Source organism: Dermacentor albipictus, chromosome 10 (genome assembly GCF_038994185.2).
Source record: "Dermacentor albipictus isolate Rhodes 1998 colony chromosome 10, USDA_Dalb.pri_finalv2, whole genome shotgun sequence".
Classification (NCBI taxonomy): Eukaryota; Metazoa; Arthropoda; class Arachnida; order Ixodida; family Ixodidae; genus Dermacentor; species Dermacentor albipictus.
This window is the reverse complement of record NC_091830.1, coordinates 6,129,384-6,145,640: the sequence shown is the minus strand read 5'-3', so window position 1 is coordinate 6,145,640 and position 16,257 is coordinate 6,129,384. Positions and strand designations below refer to the sequence as shown.

The 16,257-nt window shown below is 46.7% G+C and overlaps 2 protein-coding genes across 3 annotated transcripts in view; one reads left to right on the top strand and one right to left on the bottom strand.

The window, feature by feature from the left end:
* The window catches only part of betaCOP (coatomer subunit beta), a 164,309-nt gene that overhangs the window by 94,218 nt on the left and 53,834 nt on the right, over positions 1-16,257 (bottom strand). The gene's annotated exons all lie outside the window — the stretch shown is intronic.
* On the top strand, positions 1,556-16,039 carry LOC135920309 (uncharacterized). Its single transcript, XM_065454520.1, has 3 exons — positions 1,556-1,584; positions 8,292-8,872; positions 14,020-16,039. The coding sequence occupies exons 1-3, from the start codon at positions 1,556-1,558 to the stop codon at positions 14,358-14,360; spliced, it is 951 nt and encodes a 316-aa protein (XP_065310592.1). The 3' UTR covers positions 14,361-16,039.

Sequence of the window (16,257 nt, the reverse complement as noted above, 5' to 3'; positions counted from 1 at the left end):
TAGATAATGTATAACTGTACTCTCACGCTTCTTACGGTAAAATAAGTATCCTTTGCTTGTAAACAAATAGATTAGGATATGACATCGTGTGGTAGGTTGGCATGTTGATGCTGCATCCTGGATTTTCATGTTATCTCGCCGTAGTAGAAAGCCAATTCCCGGGTTCTTTTCGTCATAATTGATGACGCAACTGTCTAGATTTAATTAGTGTCAATGTTTCCGGAGGTTGATAGCAAGAATGCGGTTAAAGAACTTCCGTACGGCTCCCCACCCATTCGTCTCCATATCCTGGGTGAATATCTTATGTAATCATGGTGAAATTTGTAGCGCGCACAGTAGACAAGGACGCAGAGAAGGTGGAGACACGAGCGCTTACTCACAACTGTTTATTTTTGGAAAGAGACAGAACACTTATGCACCAGCTATGTGCACGGAGTATGCGAAAAACGAGTTATCAATTTATAAAAAACAGATTTATAAAAACAGGTTCCTGAGATATTCGTCGTTGATCCTCAATCCTAGGCTTCCCCAGTTTAATAGCCTGAATACTTATACAAAGCACGCACTGAATAGCATAGGAGAGATTTCGCCTCCTTTTGGGACCCCTTTCTTTATGGGTATCTTCCTGCTTTTCTTGTGTAGAATTAAGGTAGCTGTGGAATATCTGTAGATGTTTTTCAAGATATTTACGTAAGCATCCTGTACTCCTGGATTACGTAATGCTTCTATGACTGCTGGTACCTCTACTGAATCAAATGCCTTTTATAATCTATGAAATCCATATATAGAGGCTGATTGTACGCTGCGGATTTTTTGATTACCTGATTAATGACATGAATGTGATCCATTGTAGAGTATCCCTCCCTGAAGCCAGCCTGTTCCCTTGGTTGGCTAAAGTCCAGTGTTGCCTTTATTCTATTGGAAATTATTTTGCTGAATATATTAAATAATACTGGAAGCAAGCTAATGGGCCTATAATTTTTTAATCCTTTCACGTCTCCCTTGTTGCGAATTAGTACAATGTTTGCATTCTTCCTGTTCTCTGGACCCTTGCAATCAATAGACACTCCGTATAGAGAGCCGCCAGTTTTCCAAGCAATATGTCTTCTCCATCTTTGATTGAATCGACTGTTATTCCATCTTTCCCTGCCACTCTTCCCTGTTTCATGTCTTGTAAGTCCCTTCTGACCTCATCGCTAGTTATTAGCCCCGAGAACGAACTACAGGGGCGCTGCGAGCGCCGCTCGCGTGACGTCAGGGCAAGTACTCGCGCCTGTCGTCTGCTACAGTTCGGCCGTTGTCCGGGCGCTTTCTGCGGTGTTTTCGTTTGTTCGCCCTCGTTCTCTCTGCTTGTATACTTATGGTGGTCGTCTCAAATATATATTTTACGACGCCTTGCTTTGCGAACATTTATTCAAAGACCTAATTTCTTAGACAACAATGCAGCTCTCAAAGACAACGCTACAGTGCCAGCCGAAGGAGCGCAGACCAGCCCATTGCGGTATTTCTTTGCCCAGATGGACAATCGCAAAACATAGCATATAAGAATCCAGTTATGATACCATACCTGCCGGGGTGCAACAAGTATGTCACAAACGCTGGCTATATATGACTTCTACAACAGTTACGTTGATTTTAATCCGCTAAAACAGGTTTGCTCACGACGAGTAGTTCATGATATAATATCGAATTTTTGCAATTCTTCGCAGAAACGCTCGGCAGTAACACGGGGCTTGACTAATACTGCACTTCAGATTCTACAAGCACCACTTGCTTCTTTAACTACTTGTCAACATTAGGCGGTTCTTCATGTGTTTATTTTAAGCGGCGGAAATTTGAAGTAAAATTAATGAAGGTTTACAGCTATTTACAGACTGCAAATAGGAATGTACCAATATATATATATTCCCTTTTCCGTGCTATACGTTCAACTCACTTGAGAAATTTACTGGTGCTTGTTGCTTGAGGAATATACATGAGGAATCTTTTTGGCGAACTGACACGGGCTGCTCGGCCCAAATTTTTTAGTGAAATATGCCTGTTGGACCGCATGGCTGCAGCTAGCAAGAAGTCGAAGCGTGAATCATTAGTAGTATGGGACATATTGAAGATATCCAAATGCACCCCGGTGGAGGGTCAGAAATCAAGTGAAAGTATATGCAAGGCTTGCGGTGCTTTCCCTATGAATGTTTGCGATTGGATTGGAGCAAACTTTATTTACCCTGCAGTTGGGCAAGGTTCTCTTTTATGTACCGACGAAGCGAATAGTTATCCGTTTGGACAATTAAACCCTGGATCGAGACCTGGTGAGACAGAGGGTGCTTGAATTTTCGTTTTCTAGGCAATCTAAGCTGCGCTGTAGTAGCTCGAGAATACTTTAGTCATTCCAGTTGGCGCTGTAAAAAAAAAACCTTTATGGTTTCAATTTGAAGTTATAGTCAACTGATCGGTTTCGCGAACATAGCGTGCCTCGCAATACCGACAGTCGGTTGCTACTGCTACGTGATCAGGGGTGTGCCATATTGTCGATAAAGGCTACTGAGGGCCACTATGAAACATTTCACCACTTGAAATTGATTGGCTCTCGATCTTAACAACGAAACCTTCTCTCAGGTGATTGCTACTATGGTGTTTGTGAATTAACTATGTAAATACTCTACATGACACGCCGTCGTGTTAGCAGCCATGAGAAATTCGTTTTTTTGGAGGCCTGTTTCAGAGGGGGATGAATGTAGCAGCAAACTTTTTCATAAGAAATGCGCACCTAACAATTTTTTTACGCATTAATGAATGGCCATATTTGAATGGAACAACACCCCAAAGTAATAAGAATCACGATGACAGCTTCGCTGGGCAGTGTCTTTCTAACACGGATAACATCCTGACGCCAATTACCAAGATTTTTCTTCCATGTAAAATGTAATGTCTCTCATAGCTAAATACTAACGGAGTGTTAAGTGTTTAGCGAGGCATCATACACAACTTCGCGTGTTGAATTTGCAGACATTACTTTTACGCAAAGTTTATGGACAGACACGGCTCATATATTCATTGCGATGCCAGTAGACTCCTTCAACGCTACGTAGCTTGCGATATCCAGGCCGCAAATTTTATTGACTCATGCGCTTTAGGAGAAGGAACTGTGATACAGACACGGCAGCAGAAAGAAGCCGACATATCGTTCAATAAGCACGGCTCGAGCTACCCATACCCCAAGCATACAAGAAGGGAACGAGCGCGCGCGGCAGCTGAGCGAGCCGAGCGAGCGGAGTCCTGGCCGTGACGTCACTCGCGAGAGGGCGCCACTCCTAATTCTCGCCGCTAATAGGAGGAGTTTCTGTATCCTGTGCATTACTGTTTCGAATGGAGGTATCCTGCCTCCTCTGGGTACTGTACAGGTCAGTATAAAACTTTTCCGCTGCTTTTGCTATATCTTCGCTATGGCTGATGATATTACCCTGCTTATCTTTCAGTACATACATATTGGTTTGTCCTATGCCAAGTTTCCTTCTCACTGATTTCATGCTGTGTCCATCTTTTACTGCTTCCTCAGTCTTTCTCAAGTTATAATTTCGAATATTTCTTATTTTCTCCTTGCTGAACAATTTTGACGGTTCCACGAATTCTGTCTGACCTCTTGAGTTAGACACTTTCATTCTTTGTCGTTTCTTTATTAGGTCCTTTGTTACTGGGGAGAGCTTACCTATACTGAGTGCCTTGGTGCCTTACATCACACTCCAATTGCTGCTTCTGAAGGCAGCCTAGTTGCTGTTTCATTCATTACCTCTATGTCATCTTCATCTCTCTGTTCTAAGGGTGCATATGAATAAATAAAATATTTGTTTGCGAGTACCAGCCTGAATTGGTCTGCTTTTACCTTTACTGCGTCTAGGTGGGCCTGTTTCGTCTTGACCAATTTTACTCTTTCTCTCTTCAAATTGAGGTGAGTCCTAGACCTCACTAATCTATGACCGCTGCAATTTGCCCTCCCTATCACTTCTACATCCTGCACTATGCTGGGATCGGCAGTAAGTATGAAATCAATTTCATTTCTTGTTTCCCCGTTAGGGCTTTTTCAGGTCCACTTTCTGTCGCTACGCTTGCTGAAAAAGGTGCTCATTAGTCGCAGCTTATTTCTTTCTGAGAATTCTACCAGCATCTCTCCTCTAGCGTTCCTATAATCGACGCCGTAGTTGCCAATTGCTTCTTCACCAGCCTGCTTTTTTCCGCACTTTCGCATTGAAGTCGGCCATTACTACAGTAAACTGAGTTTGTACTTTTCTCATCGCTCGTTCAACATCTTCATAAAGCTGATCTACTTTATCATCATCGTAAATGGATGTTGGAGCGTAGGCTTGTGCTACCTTTAACCTACACATTAAGTTTGATTACGACTACTGCTACCTTCTCATTAATGATGAATTTGTCAATGCTTCCCGCTATGTCTTTATGGATTAGGAATCCTACCCCATATTGCTTCTTATCTGGGAGACTTCTATAGCAGAGGACATGGCCGTTATTCAGCACTGTATAAGCCTCACTAGTTCTAATCTCGCTAAAGCCAATGATATCCCAAACAATGTCTGATAGTTCCTCAAAGAGACCTGCTAAGCTAGCCTGACTCAAAAGAGTTCGGCTGTTAAAGGTTGCCAGGGTCAGTTTCCATTGGCGGCCTGTCCGGATCCAGAGATTCTTAGCACCCTCTGCTGCGTTACAGGTCTGACCACCACCTTGGCAGGTGCTCCGCAGCTGTTGGGGACTGAGAGCCATGGGTTAACTATAGGAATCATGAAAGAGGATTCATAAGTGAATTTCATTCGTTTCACATGACTTATATGCACATGAATTTTTTCGTGAACGATAAACACATGTATCACTTACATATGGCTTTCTTTCGGTTTCCTGTGAAAGGCGAATATATCGCTCACTTTCCTTTGAAACTTTCTGTGAGCGACACAGATGTTGGAAGCACAGGCGCTGTGCGCTCAATGTCAGTTCTTTTGTCCTCGTGTTTCTCTTCGATCAACCAGCTGTTGTCAAAATCTGCCAACAAACCAACGTCGCCACCCTTGGTTTTAGATTACAGGGACTTTTTCAGTGACTTAGCTGCCACCAATTTCAGCTGCTGCAATAACTCGTACTTTCCCTTTCTTGTATCCCCCATGCATTTTTCCATCATCAAAAGAATCACACCGGAAGTTAAGGAGACGGACGTGCGATACAGTTTCACCAACACAATGAATTTTTGTACAAGTTCACGTGATATTCGTAAGACGGGCTCAAATTCGTAAACGTTACGAAAAATTCTGGAGAGTTGGCAGGTATGCCGTTGGGAAACGCACATAGACCGATGGCCCCAGATTTGTCTCTAAGTAATATTGTAAAAAAAAAGACGTAGCATTGACCAAGTCATGTCCAGTTTTGATTGAATTAACCCCACGTGCGCACCTTCAAACAGTGTCATGGCGTATAGCAGAGGTCAAGAAGCAGAAAGAGTGCATGAAGAACAACTCTTCTATTGAGAAAACTTGAGCCCTGAATGAAAAAAAAAAGAAATGACAGCGATAACGCATGCACGGTCGTCGAATGTAACTTCACGGCTCAAGGCGATCCGGTATTTATCTAACATAATTCATCACCGTACATTCCGATTATTCGCTGGTGCTCACATAGATTCCAAGATGTACTAACACTATTCGCGTCGCACGTGACAATTTGAATGAACGCGCCTTATCACCATCAAATTCGCGACAACATTCACGAAGTTTCATGTGCTGAAAGCTATAACCCGATAACAGCGACAGTTGGGTGAAACTGGTAGCCAGCAAAAAGTAAAAGGCGCGCGGCTGTAATGCTAAACAAAATCCACTGCCGAATGGTGAGCGGAACTTGCAAATTCCAGCTCACCCTTCCGCAGTTGGTTTAAGAGCCACTTTTCCGGCTTAGCGCTCAGTGCGACTGATTCAGCACTTAAACCGCGAGAAGGCGTTTCCGCAATGACGTATCGTATACAACTGTCATACCCACTGCGGCACGGACGCAAGTTATTGCTTTTTCTGCGTCTTTGCTTGGCATATTCTTATTCTCGTGACATTCGTGCGAATGAAGTACTATAAAACTGTTCGAAAAAGATTCAAGTGGTTCTCATAGGACCTTATACGATGTGCTACATGTGAAATACTCGAGTATTCGCGCATCCATATGCAACTGCCAGACTTCGCCGCGGTGGCCATGGAGTGTCCGCAATCGTTAGGCTCGAATAGAAACCTGTCTAAACGATGGCGTCGGTGTGAAGCAACTCCTGTGCTTGCTTCTCAGAACGCTCCTCTGTTTTCTTTGAATTGCTGTTCATTTCATGGCGAAACAGGTCACGACAAGCCCGCTGCAACTTGCCTTGCCGAGTTGGCTTGCGTAGCGTCCGACGCTGCTGAGCTGCTCCCTCCGATCGATCGATCGATCAATCAATCAATCAATCAATCAATCAATCAATCAATCAATCAATCAATCAATCAATCAATCAATCAATCAATCAATCAATCAATACATCTTTCCATCTATAATTTCATATATCATTCCATCTCTCATTCCATCTTTCTTTCCATCCGTCCATCCATCCATCCATCCATCATTCCATCCGCCATTCCATCCATCATTCCATCCATAAATCCATCTTTCTATCCATCATTCCATCCATCTTTCCATCCATGTTTCTATCCATCCGTATTTCCATCAATCTTCCCATCCATCCATCTTTCCATCCTTCCGCACATCTTTCCTTCGATCCATACATCCATCCGTCTATGTGAAGTTTCGCTTAGCATCCGCGAGACACCCGGCAGAATCCCCAGATTGTGAAACACTGTCGTATAAGAGTGGATGACATTCGCCGCCTTTCAGTGTGATCGCAATGCGCATCACTGATAGCAAGGCTTGTATACTGTACATTTTAGCGAAGCCGCTTTGATTCACAAATTTCTACTACGTCCTGCATGCATACTAACTGTACCACCTCCAGTATTGACGGAAGTGTTCACTGTTACTCTATTGTATAAATAAGCAACACATTCAAGAGTTCGGCAAAATTTGTCTGGTTAAGCAACAGGTTAGAAAAAAAATATTCTTATTAAGTAAAGTTATCAAGTAAGTTATTAAGTTATTAAGCCCTAGGGCAAAGCTTCTCAGGACCTTGTCATTAAAGTTCTTTGTCTGTCTGTCTGTTATTAAGTCAAGAGCTAATTAACGCTTCAGTTATGGTGGCACAATTATAACTACAACCTAACCTCGAAAACGTCAATAAACATTTGACTTACCAGAAGCCTTTTTCATGACTAAGTTACACAAAAGGCCTCTCATTGAGTTGGACTACAGGCAGGCCTCGTAGTGCACCGCTACAGGATAACCCTTATGCATCACCCTAATGGATCCTTGTAGATTATAAAACAACGTTCTTTGAACAACTGCAAACAGTTAGGCGGGGACCACTACAGCCCGTCAAATACCTACCCCTTCTTGGATAGGAGGCTCCCGGCCTAGTAGCTACGTGGTGTGTCGTCAAGACTGTCGCCTATCCCACCCTGTGAAATATTGATTGCCCTCGACGCCTCGGCCCTCTTTAATGAGACTGAAACATATACAAAAAAGACAAGAGAGACAAGTTGCGTTAGGCGAATGTAAAAAAAATTATAGCACCTATCCTCATCTCATCTAACGGTTGAGAAATCAATAACTGTGAAAGGGTTCATACGCCGTGTCGGAGTCGCGAAGAAAAGCTGAGTGAGAAGCCAGACACGGGCGGTCCTCGTTTGGCAGAGGAGAGATTCCGCATTATCCCACGGGGCCACTTTACCCGCGAACTGCATACTTTGTGGCTTCGAGACAATGCTCCGAGCACTTTGTAGAGGCGGGCAGACGGCCGGGTCTTCTGCGGTCGGCCGGCCGGGAAATCCCGCATGGGCGGCACGACGTCCCCGGAGCATCGCTGGCCGAGAGCTGTGTCGCCGCCAGGAAGTCCAGCCGAGGGAACCATTAGGCTTTTCTTCTTGACCTTGGCCACTTGTGTGGCTGCAGGGCTCGCTTTGCAAGGGGTGGACACTGCAGCTTCAGCGGCAGCCCCGGGGCGTTGATCCCGTTGCGGCTGCTGCAGCGACCCTTTTGTACAAAGTGTTGAGCGCGCAATGTAATTGCGGGGTCGCGGCCGAACACATGAATGGCGCGGTGGTCCAGAAAGGCTAGAACTGGTTTCCGAGGCGAGGAGGGGGGCCCTCCGTAAACGGCCACGCATCATCGGCTAGCGGCGACCGAGAATCTGCACGGCAGGACAGCGGCCGTCGCCGCCGCGCCCACCCCACCCGGAAGGGCACGGGCCGGCCCGCTAAGCAGCAGCAGCAGAAGCGGCGGCACTGCACTGCTAGCCGCATTCAAGGCCGCCGCGGCGGCGGCGAGAGGTTGTCCCCGACGCAGCGCTGTCCCAGTCCCCCGAGCGTGCCACCGACGCCCCCGCTGAGCTCCGCGAGAGACAGGGTCAAGGTGCGGCCACGTCTTCGGCGGCAGGCATCTCAAGGCCCGTTGTCCGCCGGCCTGATCCCGGCACAGTCGGCGATGGAGAGGCTGCCGCTGCTGTTGGTCTTCGCGGTCGCCGTGCAGGCGGCGGTGCGCGAGAGGGAGGACCCGCCGTCGGCGGGCTGCCAGCTGGGAGCCAAGCTGTTCGGCCACGGGGCCCAAGTGCCGCGCTCGGACCCCTGCGAGCGCTGCCTCTGCTTCGCGGCGCAGGTCATCTGCTGGCAGGAGCGGTGCCCCAACCAGACCAAGGCCGGCTGCCGCGAGCGACGGATGCCCGGCGTCTGCTGCCCGGCGCTGGAGTGCAGTGACGCGCGTGAGTCAGTTTGCTCCCCTTCTTCGCGCACCCTGAACCGCGGGGCTGGAGAACGGCGCACCGCTGGCCTTGGGTGCGCCACTAGCCATGTGCCGTAAGAGTACACCTGGGTCAGCCAATTCGAAAAGCTATTGGACAAACGAGGCTAAAAAGCGAAGGGCAGGGCCGTATCTGCGTCTATTGGACTCGCGCATACATACACCTAGTTTATTCGCCAACCCATGCGCACAGCCCAAGCACGCAGGAGAAAGGGTTACGAACTGAACTGTATACTGCAAATGTACACTTGAAATGAGCCAGTGCGCTACTATGAAAAGAGAACACTATTTGTTTGAGGTGAACAAGGAAGTTGGGACGCCAAAGCATTCTCAGTGTAACATAAACCGTTCAAGCGTCTTCACATTATTCGTTCAAGAACGACAGACTCCTGAAGAGCGTGGAGTAAGAGGATGAACTGTATTCCCAAGCCCATGCACGCGCACTCTAAAACGCAGTATTAGCCGATGTACGTAATCATGGGCTCAATTTTCTCTAGGTCAAAGCCTGTTCGGGACTGTGTGGATAAACCTTAATGCAGGTGGATCACCGCAGACATTCACGTTGAAAGCGCCAATTAGTGAGCGCGGCTGCTGGCACTATAGGTAAAAGATGAGCTCTGTTTCTGCGTAACGATAAGATTTCCAGTAGACAAGAGGATGCAAGGGTCGCTAACACAAAACCCTTGAAGAATCTGCACGTTACACGGCAACGTGCACATGACCAATTCTCCCCGAAACGATCTCCTAATTAATATATTGCGGGTGTCTGTTGCCTGACCAGGAATAACTTCCACCACGGAATATCCCTGTCTCATTGGAGTCCGTTTCACACCAAGAGCATCGCCACCTACATAAGCATACTTCGATTCTAACTCACGAACGTGAAGCTGTCATCTGCCGAGAAAATTAAAATGCTGCAATCCTTCCCTCCCTTCTGAAAACTTATTCGGCTAGTTATATGACCAACCAAGACGAGGTACTGATATGTACTCTTCCCGTGTGCAACAGCAGTCCACTCGGCGACGTTCCGCTCGCTGGCAATAAAGTTTACTCGGGTGCTATAGTGCAAAACTGCAGACCTTAATTTAGCCTTTCAAACTAAGATAACACCAACCCTTGTAGTATAGCAAATAAGTTGCACGAACATATAAGTGCAACACATAACTCGAAAGTTCCAGTTACAGGTGTAACAGGCAGACAAGAACGTATCGTGTGCTGTCGCCGATTGGATTAGAGTCATTCATCATCATTCATCAAACAGCCCTCATGTCCCCACCGTAGCTGAAAGATTTTTGCGGGACAATGCGGACGACTTCGCCGTCAGCTGTCCTTTGACGGACGTGCAGCGCTCGAAGGCAGAATATCTTAATACCAGAGTCATGTTTTGTGCAGTGCCACGGGTTTGTTAGCAGGCATTCTCAGTCAACATGCCACGTAATATGCAGGATGTTTCCGCGAACACTTTCAAAATTTTTTTAAGGTTGCCTGTGGCCGATAGCTCAATTATAGTTTATGAGCCGGGTTACTCGTAGCGGCGGACACTACTTACAAAAAATTGAAATGCACAATCGACTAATTACCACGAATTCAATAATTAACATTTGGCTAATTATCTTGCAATTTACAAATTCTAGCCGTGGAGTTCGCAAGGCGGATCCACTTGGAACGAATTTTCAAGGGGACACCAGTTACGGGATATAATTTCCCGAACTTTCAGGAGAAATGCATTGGCGTTCCAGTTAATTTGTTAACAAAACGTCGTTTCAGGCACTGAAGCACACAAATAACTGGAGCGCCAATGCATTTCTCCTCAAAGTTCGAGAATTTATATCTCGAAACTGGTGTCCCCTTGAATATTCGTTCAAAGTGGATCCGCCTTGCGAACTCCACGGCTAGAATTTGTAAATTGCAATATGGGCTATAGCTAGTGTAACTAGGTAAAAACTTAATTAGTGAATTTCTATTAACCAGTAAATTTTGCATCTCAATTCTTTGTGCAAGTATTGTCCACCGCTTCAAGTAGACCAGCGCGTGAACTAGAATTGTGATATGAGCCACAGGCAACTTTTAATGATTTTTGAAAGTTCACTGAAACACTCTGTTTCAGTGAACACTCTGATGCCACCTACTTGGAAATAGTACGGTACTGCCTCCTGCTCAGAAAGCACAAGAAGCCGAGGAGAAAGGTGTGAACAGAGCGCTGAACTTCCAAGAATTTATTTTCTTTTCAAAAAGCATCGGTACACACACATGCCAAAAATAAGTACAGCAGCCATGCGCGGAAGACGATCAAATCGCAGAAGGAAAGTGTACGCTCTCGGTATAGCATATCAACCGCGATTACCATCGATGACGGTGAGCAATTCACGCCGTCGATGTTCAAAAGGGCGGCCGTTGTACGAGACATTGAGTCCAGAAGGGACTGGGTTTGCTGGTGGAACTCAGCTTAATGTTTTTTGAGCAAGAGGGTAACACGATCGACAATTGAACTATTTTGTAGTTTTTGTTATGTGCACTCGCATGGCAGGGGACTGACGCGACGCAACGGAAAAGGTAGGGAAACAGCACAACGCAAAGCTAGTGAGTGACATTTCTTAGGAGATCTCAAGGATTGTGTATACAGCAAGCTAAGTTTCAGGCATGCCGAAAGGGGCACAACCGAAAGCAAAATGTAAAACACGCCATGCAAAAGTTCTGCAAGACGCTCGTAGCCTCGTGTAAATAAATACAAATTCGCAATCATATGGCAGGTATATTTTGACACGCATAAGATACCTTTGTAAGTTCTCTGTCGAACCATCGTACTGCTTTAAAATTTGTACGTCTAGTGTCACCCCGCCTGCATTAAAATATAGAGGGTGTTTCAGTGAACACTTTAAAAATATATTTTTTACTTGTCTTTGGAAGATAGAACAATTCTAAACCTTGATCTGGTCTAGTCGAAGAGGCGGATATTACTTGCACAATAAATAACTGAAACACATATTCAACTAATTAGTAAAAATCTACTAATTAATATTTTAACTAGTTACCTTGTGGCACATATGGTAATTTTACAAATTCTAGCAGGTGCGACTGCAAGGCATATCCATTTGAAAAAAAAATTGAGTGGATGACACCATTTACGAGATATGCGCCGTCAAACTTGGGTAAAAATGCACTGTCGTTCAACTTACTTCACAAGACATCGTTTTATGCATTGAAGCACAAAGCTTACGGGGAAGCCAATGCATTTCTCCACAAAGTTCGGGGATTAATATCTCGAAACTGGTGTCATCCTGAGGATTCCCTCCAAGTGTATTCGCCTTGTAATCTCTACGGCTAAAATTTGTAAATTGCAATACGTGCCTTAAAGTAACTATAGTTAAGCATGGAACACAGAATTAGCGATTTTTTTTTTTACTTAGTCGATCATGCGTTCCAATTTTTGGTGCAAGTAATGCCCGCCTCTTCGAGTAGACCAGCTCATGAACTAGAATTGTGCTATATATCTACCGCAGGCAATTTTAAAATAATTTCGAAAGTGTTCGCAGAAGCACTCGGTATACGTTTTACCGCACGTCTTGTGAATACGTTACAAAAGCACTACGCTACATACGGCTGTTTATGTATAATACTTTGACCATCTGTATTTCTTTTTCAGGCTTCTTCCGCTTTTTGTTGATCGGCACGGCACATACAGACATCTTGTTCGGGGCTGCCAACGCTACATTAGGCTTACATCTTGTAGCAACATTTTAAAGCGATAGCTTTGTGGCGGCTTTCCCCGGGTTTGCTTAGTTGGTGGAGGGCTTGGTACAAGATGGTGACAGGAGTGAGAAAGGGGAGAATAAAAAGCGCAGAAGGAAGCGCAGAGGAGGAAAAAGGGGGGCGTGTGATTGGTTGGCGTATGCGATGATGTCACGCACATAGGAGGAGGAGGTAGCCCATGGTCTAACGAAATTGTGTGAAACACTTCAGGGTAACCGGAAATCTATCGCTGGCCTTGTCAATCATCTTTGATGCTTTCAGCCGGAAAGAAATTTTAGGCCCTAGAGCTATCGATGGATGTATGCGAAAGCGATTGCCTTTCTTCTACCACACGACTGTTATATTGTTTATTTATTTCTATTCATTTATACATACTGCAACCCTAAGAGGATTATCGCAGGAGTGGGGTAAACAATCAAGGGCGGGAACAGAAGCGTAGCGTCTCACCCGTTCCAATAGTTTCTCAACAGGAAGTCGGGGGAGTCAGCGTATCCCGCCGATCTCGGCCTCTTTTTAAAAGGCATGCGTACAAAACACAGGCACAAGTTTTGTGCGCTTTACTTTTCTTACCATGAATCCCTACCTGCAGCTATGCTTAGCTTTCTGTCGGTGAATATTGCGCGAAGATGCTAGGAGCTAGCGCCGACTGTTATACGCAAGTTCTTGTTCGAAGCGGCGAGGAGTGTTTATCCATGAAAAGTTATATATACATGCTAGATGTTCGCTTTGGTGCTCTAAACACGAGTGATTAATTCTGCTAAGCTACAATATGAAGTGAGCGTAGCGCTGAACAGTTAATCAGGACCTTCAAGACGGCGTCCATAAGTTTTCAGGGACTCTGTTATTATAGCGAGACGAGCCAGCGGAGTCAGAATCCGGGCAGAGACAACCCGAGCCGACAGCATTTACATGAACTCCCTCCCGTGGGACCGAGATCGCTCTTTCGCTCTTCGCCGAAGCGCAGTAACAACGCGCGGACAGTGCATCGGCACCCATGCAGTTGCTAGCTGCGAACCGATTTTTCAGAGACACGTTGCGAAAGTATTGCTGATTAAACGTACTCTGTGCAGTCGCTGTGCTATTTTGGACGGTGTCAAATTCCGACGTATTAACAAATTTCGTGATGACGGCTTTGTGAGCCAGTCACAGAGGGCCGGGACAACCCTCTGGGACAATCCGCGGTGAAAAGATGGCGAACATAGGGGAATTCGACAACACCTAGAACATCATTCATGGCCCGGCTGATTCTAAATGACTTGCAGACTGGCCGGCTATAGTGTTTACATTGGCGCGCAACGCCAAACTACGCGTCTTTGTCGCTTCACTTAAAGCACCCTGCGTGACGGCACCTCTTTGCAGCCGCGGCCGAGAAAGCAGTGCCGGCCGTTGCTGCAGCCGCAGCAGCAGCACCCGATCCAATCCGAGCCGAGCCGGCCGTCGTGGAGGCCGCCCTTCACGAAGGGCAGCCACACTCGGGGCAGCAGGGCTGCGTCCTGGGCGGACAGCGGTTCGCGGTGGGCGACCTGGTGCCCCGGGCCTCGGGTCCCTGCATGCAGTGCCGCTGCGCCGACGGGCCCCGGCTTCTGTGCCGGGCCACGCCGTGCGGGGGGCCCGTCATGCTGGGCTCGTCCTCGCCTCGCCGGCCACCGCCGCCGACGCACACCGTGCGCCGGGTAACACCCACACTGGTGCTGCCCTGACGACGCACATCGGCACGTCGGTCGGCGTCCAGGGAGTCATCCGCAGTTCTCGAAACTCACCGGTTGCCACCCCTAAATCCGGTCATAACCCACGCCCTTCTTCTTGGACACTATTTCAATCAAGAAACAGAAAGCGAACTGCAGGTGTTCATCTTAGGGTCACCACCATGAAGTTGACGGCTGTTCCACAGTCGTCGCGGCAAGGCGCTGACATCGAAATCTGAACACGTATGCTAACGCTGGTCATTGGGACGAGCAGAACTTACAGGGAGTTTCACAGATGGTATGACAAGGGAACAACGCTGACCGTTACGACCACGCAGCTTCCGACGAACGCTCGCAGCTACATCTTCCGCGACGTTCCATAGGCGCGGATTGTAGCATTACATCCCTTGACGCTTCAATGCTTGCGTGATCCGAAATGTTAGTACTGAAAAGGAGCTTCAAGGTGGTACGGACTCGAAGCCGTGCGGTGCGAAATATCAACGTGGTGGTTCTTGTCCCCGCTATACTACCGCATGTCTGCACCTTGAAGGCGGGCATCCTGTTAAACGCGTTAAGATAGAGGAAGCGACCTGTTTCACTTTAGTTTCAGTCTGTATGCTTTGAAGAATTTGTAATTGCAAGAAATCTATCTGCTCGCCAGTTTTTTGTGCATCAAATTGTAGGTCGCGATTTTCTTGTCCCAGGCTTCTATTCTCCGAAGGAGACCTGAGCAGGTATCTGATGACGAGTTTTCAAATTAAGCGGGCGTAGTGCTCAGAAATGGACAAACCAGTTCCGAAGAAACACGAGTGTCGCATCAAGAGTTTGCAAACTGTCATGAGAGCATGCTGAAATGTCGACGTGATGTTCCGAACTACGCTGGCAGTTGCGCTCGCGGACGTTTAGCTGACAGCAAACCTCGGATTCACTCAGATCTTCCAAGATAGCTACGCCGTTTATGAGAAAGTAAGTGTCTACCGTTCAGGCGGGAAAATGTCATTTGCGGAGCAGTCCTCCGCTTGAATGTAAGAAAGTATAAAGTGTACAATATTCTGTTTAAAAAAAAACGCAGAAAGAACGAGCGGTAAATGACCGGCGGCAAACCAAGTATCGCATTCATGCATCATGTGTAACTCAAATCAGCGACTCGTAAGATCATTCTCATGAACACGCGATATCATCCCAACTTGTCATGGAAGTGCGGTTCCGTGATTAAGTGTATATTATTTTATTGCCGTTACACTGAAACCACACCAGGCCGTCTTTCACCTCGTCCCAAAGGCATCCGCTTCCGAGCTCTGACCGTTTCCACACCGTCCAGAGAGTTAGAGATTGATCGATTGAAACATGCCCCAAAGTTGGCCTTCTTCAGAGTACACTGGTCGTGAACGTAACCAGTATTAGACATAATTCGGTTCAGTAATGGTGATGATGCCGCAACGGTCAGCCCACATCAATGCCAGACTACTCAACGTGAATGCGCGGGCATGTAGTAGTGCTGGCAGCTGGCGGCAAATGTTTAGCTGGCGATGACCGCGAATGTCGTCGGTCGAGAACTGCGCTGGTACCGGCCGCAGTACCGAGATGTGGGCATTCGAGTCGGCGGAGAGAACGTACCGTTTTTTCCTCCGCAGATGTTGTGGCACGGCTCCCTATACCTAAGCTATCTAATAAAACAATAAACTGTACCACCACCACGTCTTCAGAATATTACATTGCTGGGCTTGTCGGGGCCGCATTTTGGGCAAAGAGGAGCGCTAAACTGTTACGGCAAGGCAGTTAGACAAGTTGGCAACTGTCAAATTCCTGTCGGGTGCCTGGAACTTTTTTCTCGGCTACCTGGAAAGACACCCGACAGGTAAGACCGACGTCTTTCCTGACAATTTTTTCTGGCTGTCTTTCATTGCCGCTT

Bases quoted from the DNA above. Each gene is read 5' to 3' on its own strand.
- LOC135920309 (XM_065454520.1), top strand. From the start codon at position 1,556: ATGATACCATACCTGCCGGGGTGCAACAA. The intron at 1,585-8,291 runs GTATGTCACAAA...ATCATCGGCTAG, and splicing joins TACCTGCCGGGGTGCAACAA to CGGCGACCGAGAATCTGCAC. The intron at 8,873-14,019 runs GTGAGTCAGTTT...ACCTCTTTGCAG, and splicing joins GCTGGAGTGCAGTGACGCGC to CCGCGGCCGAGAAAGCAGTG.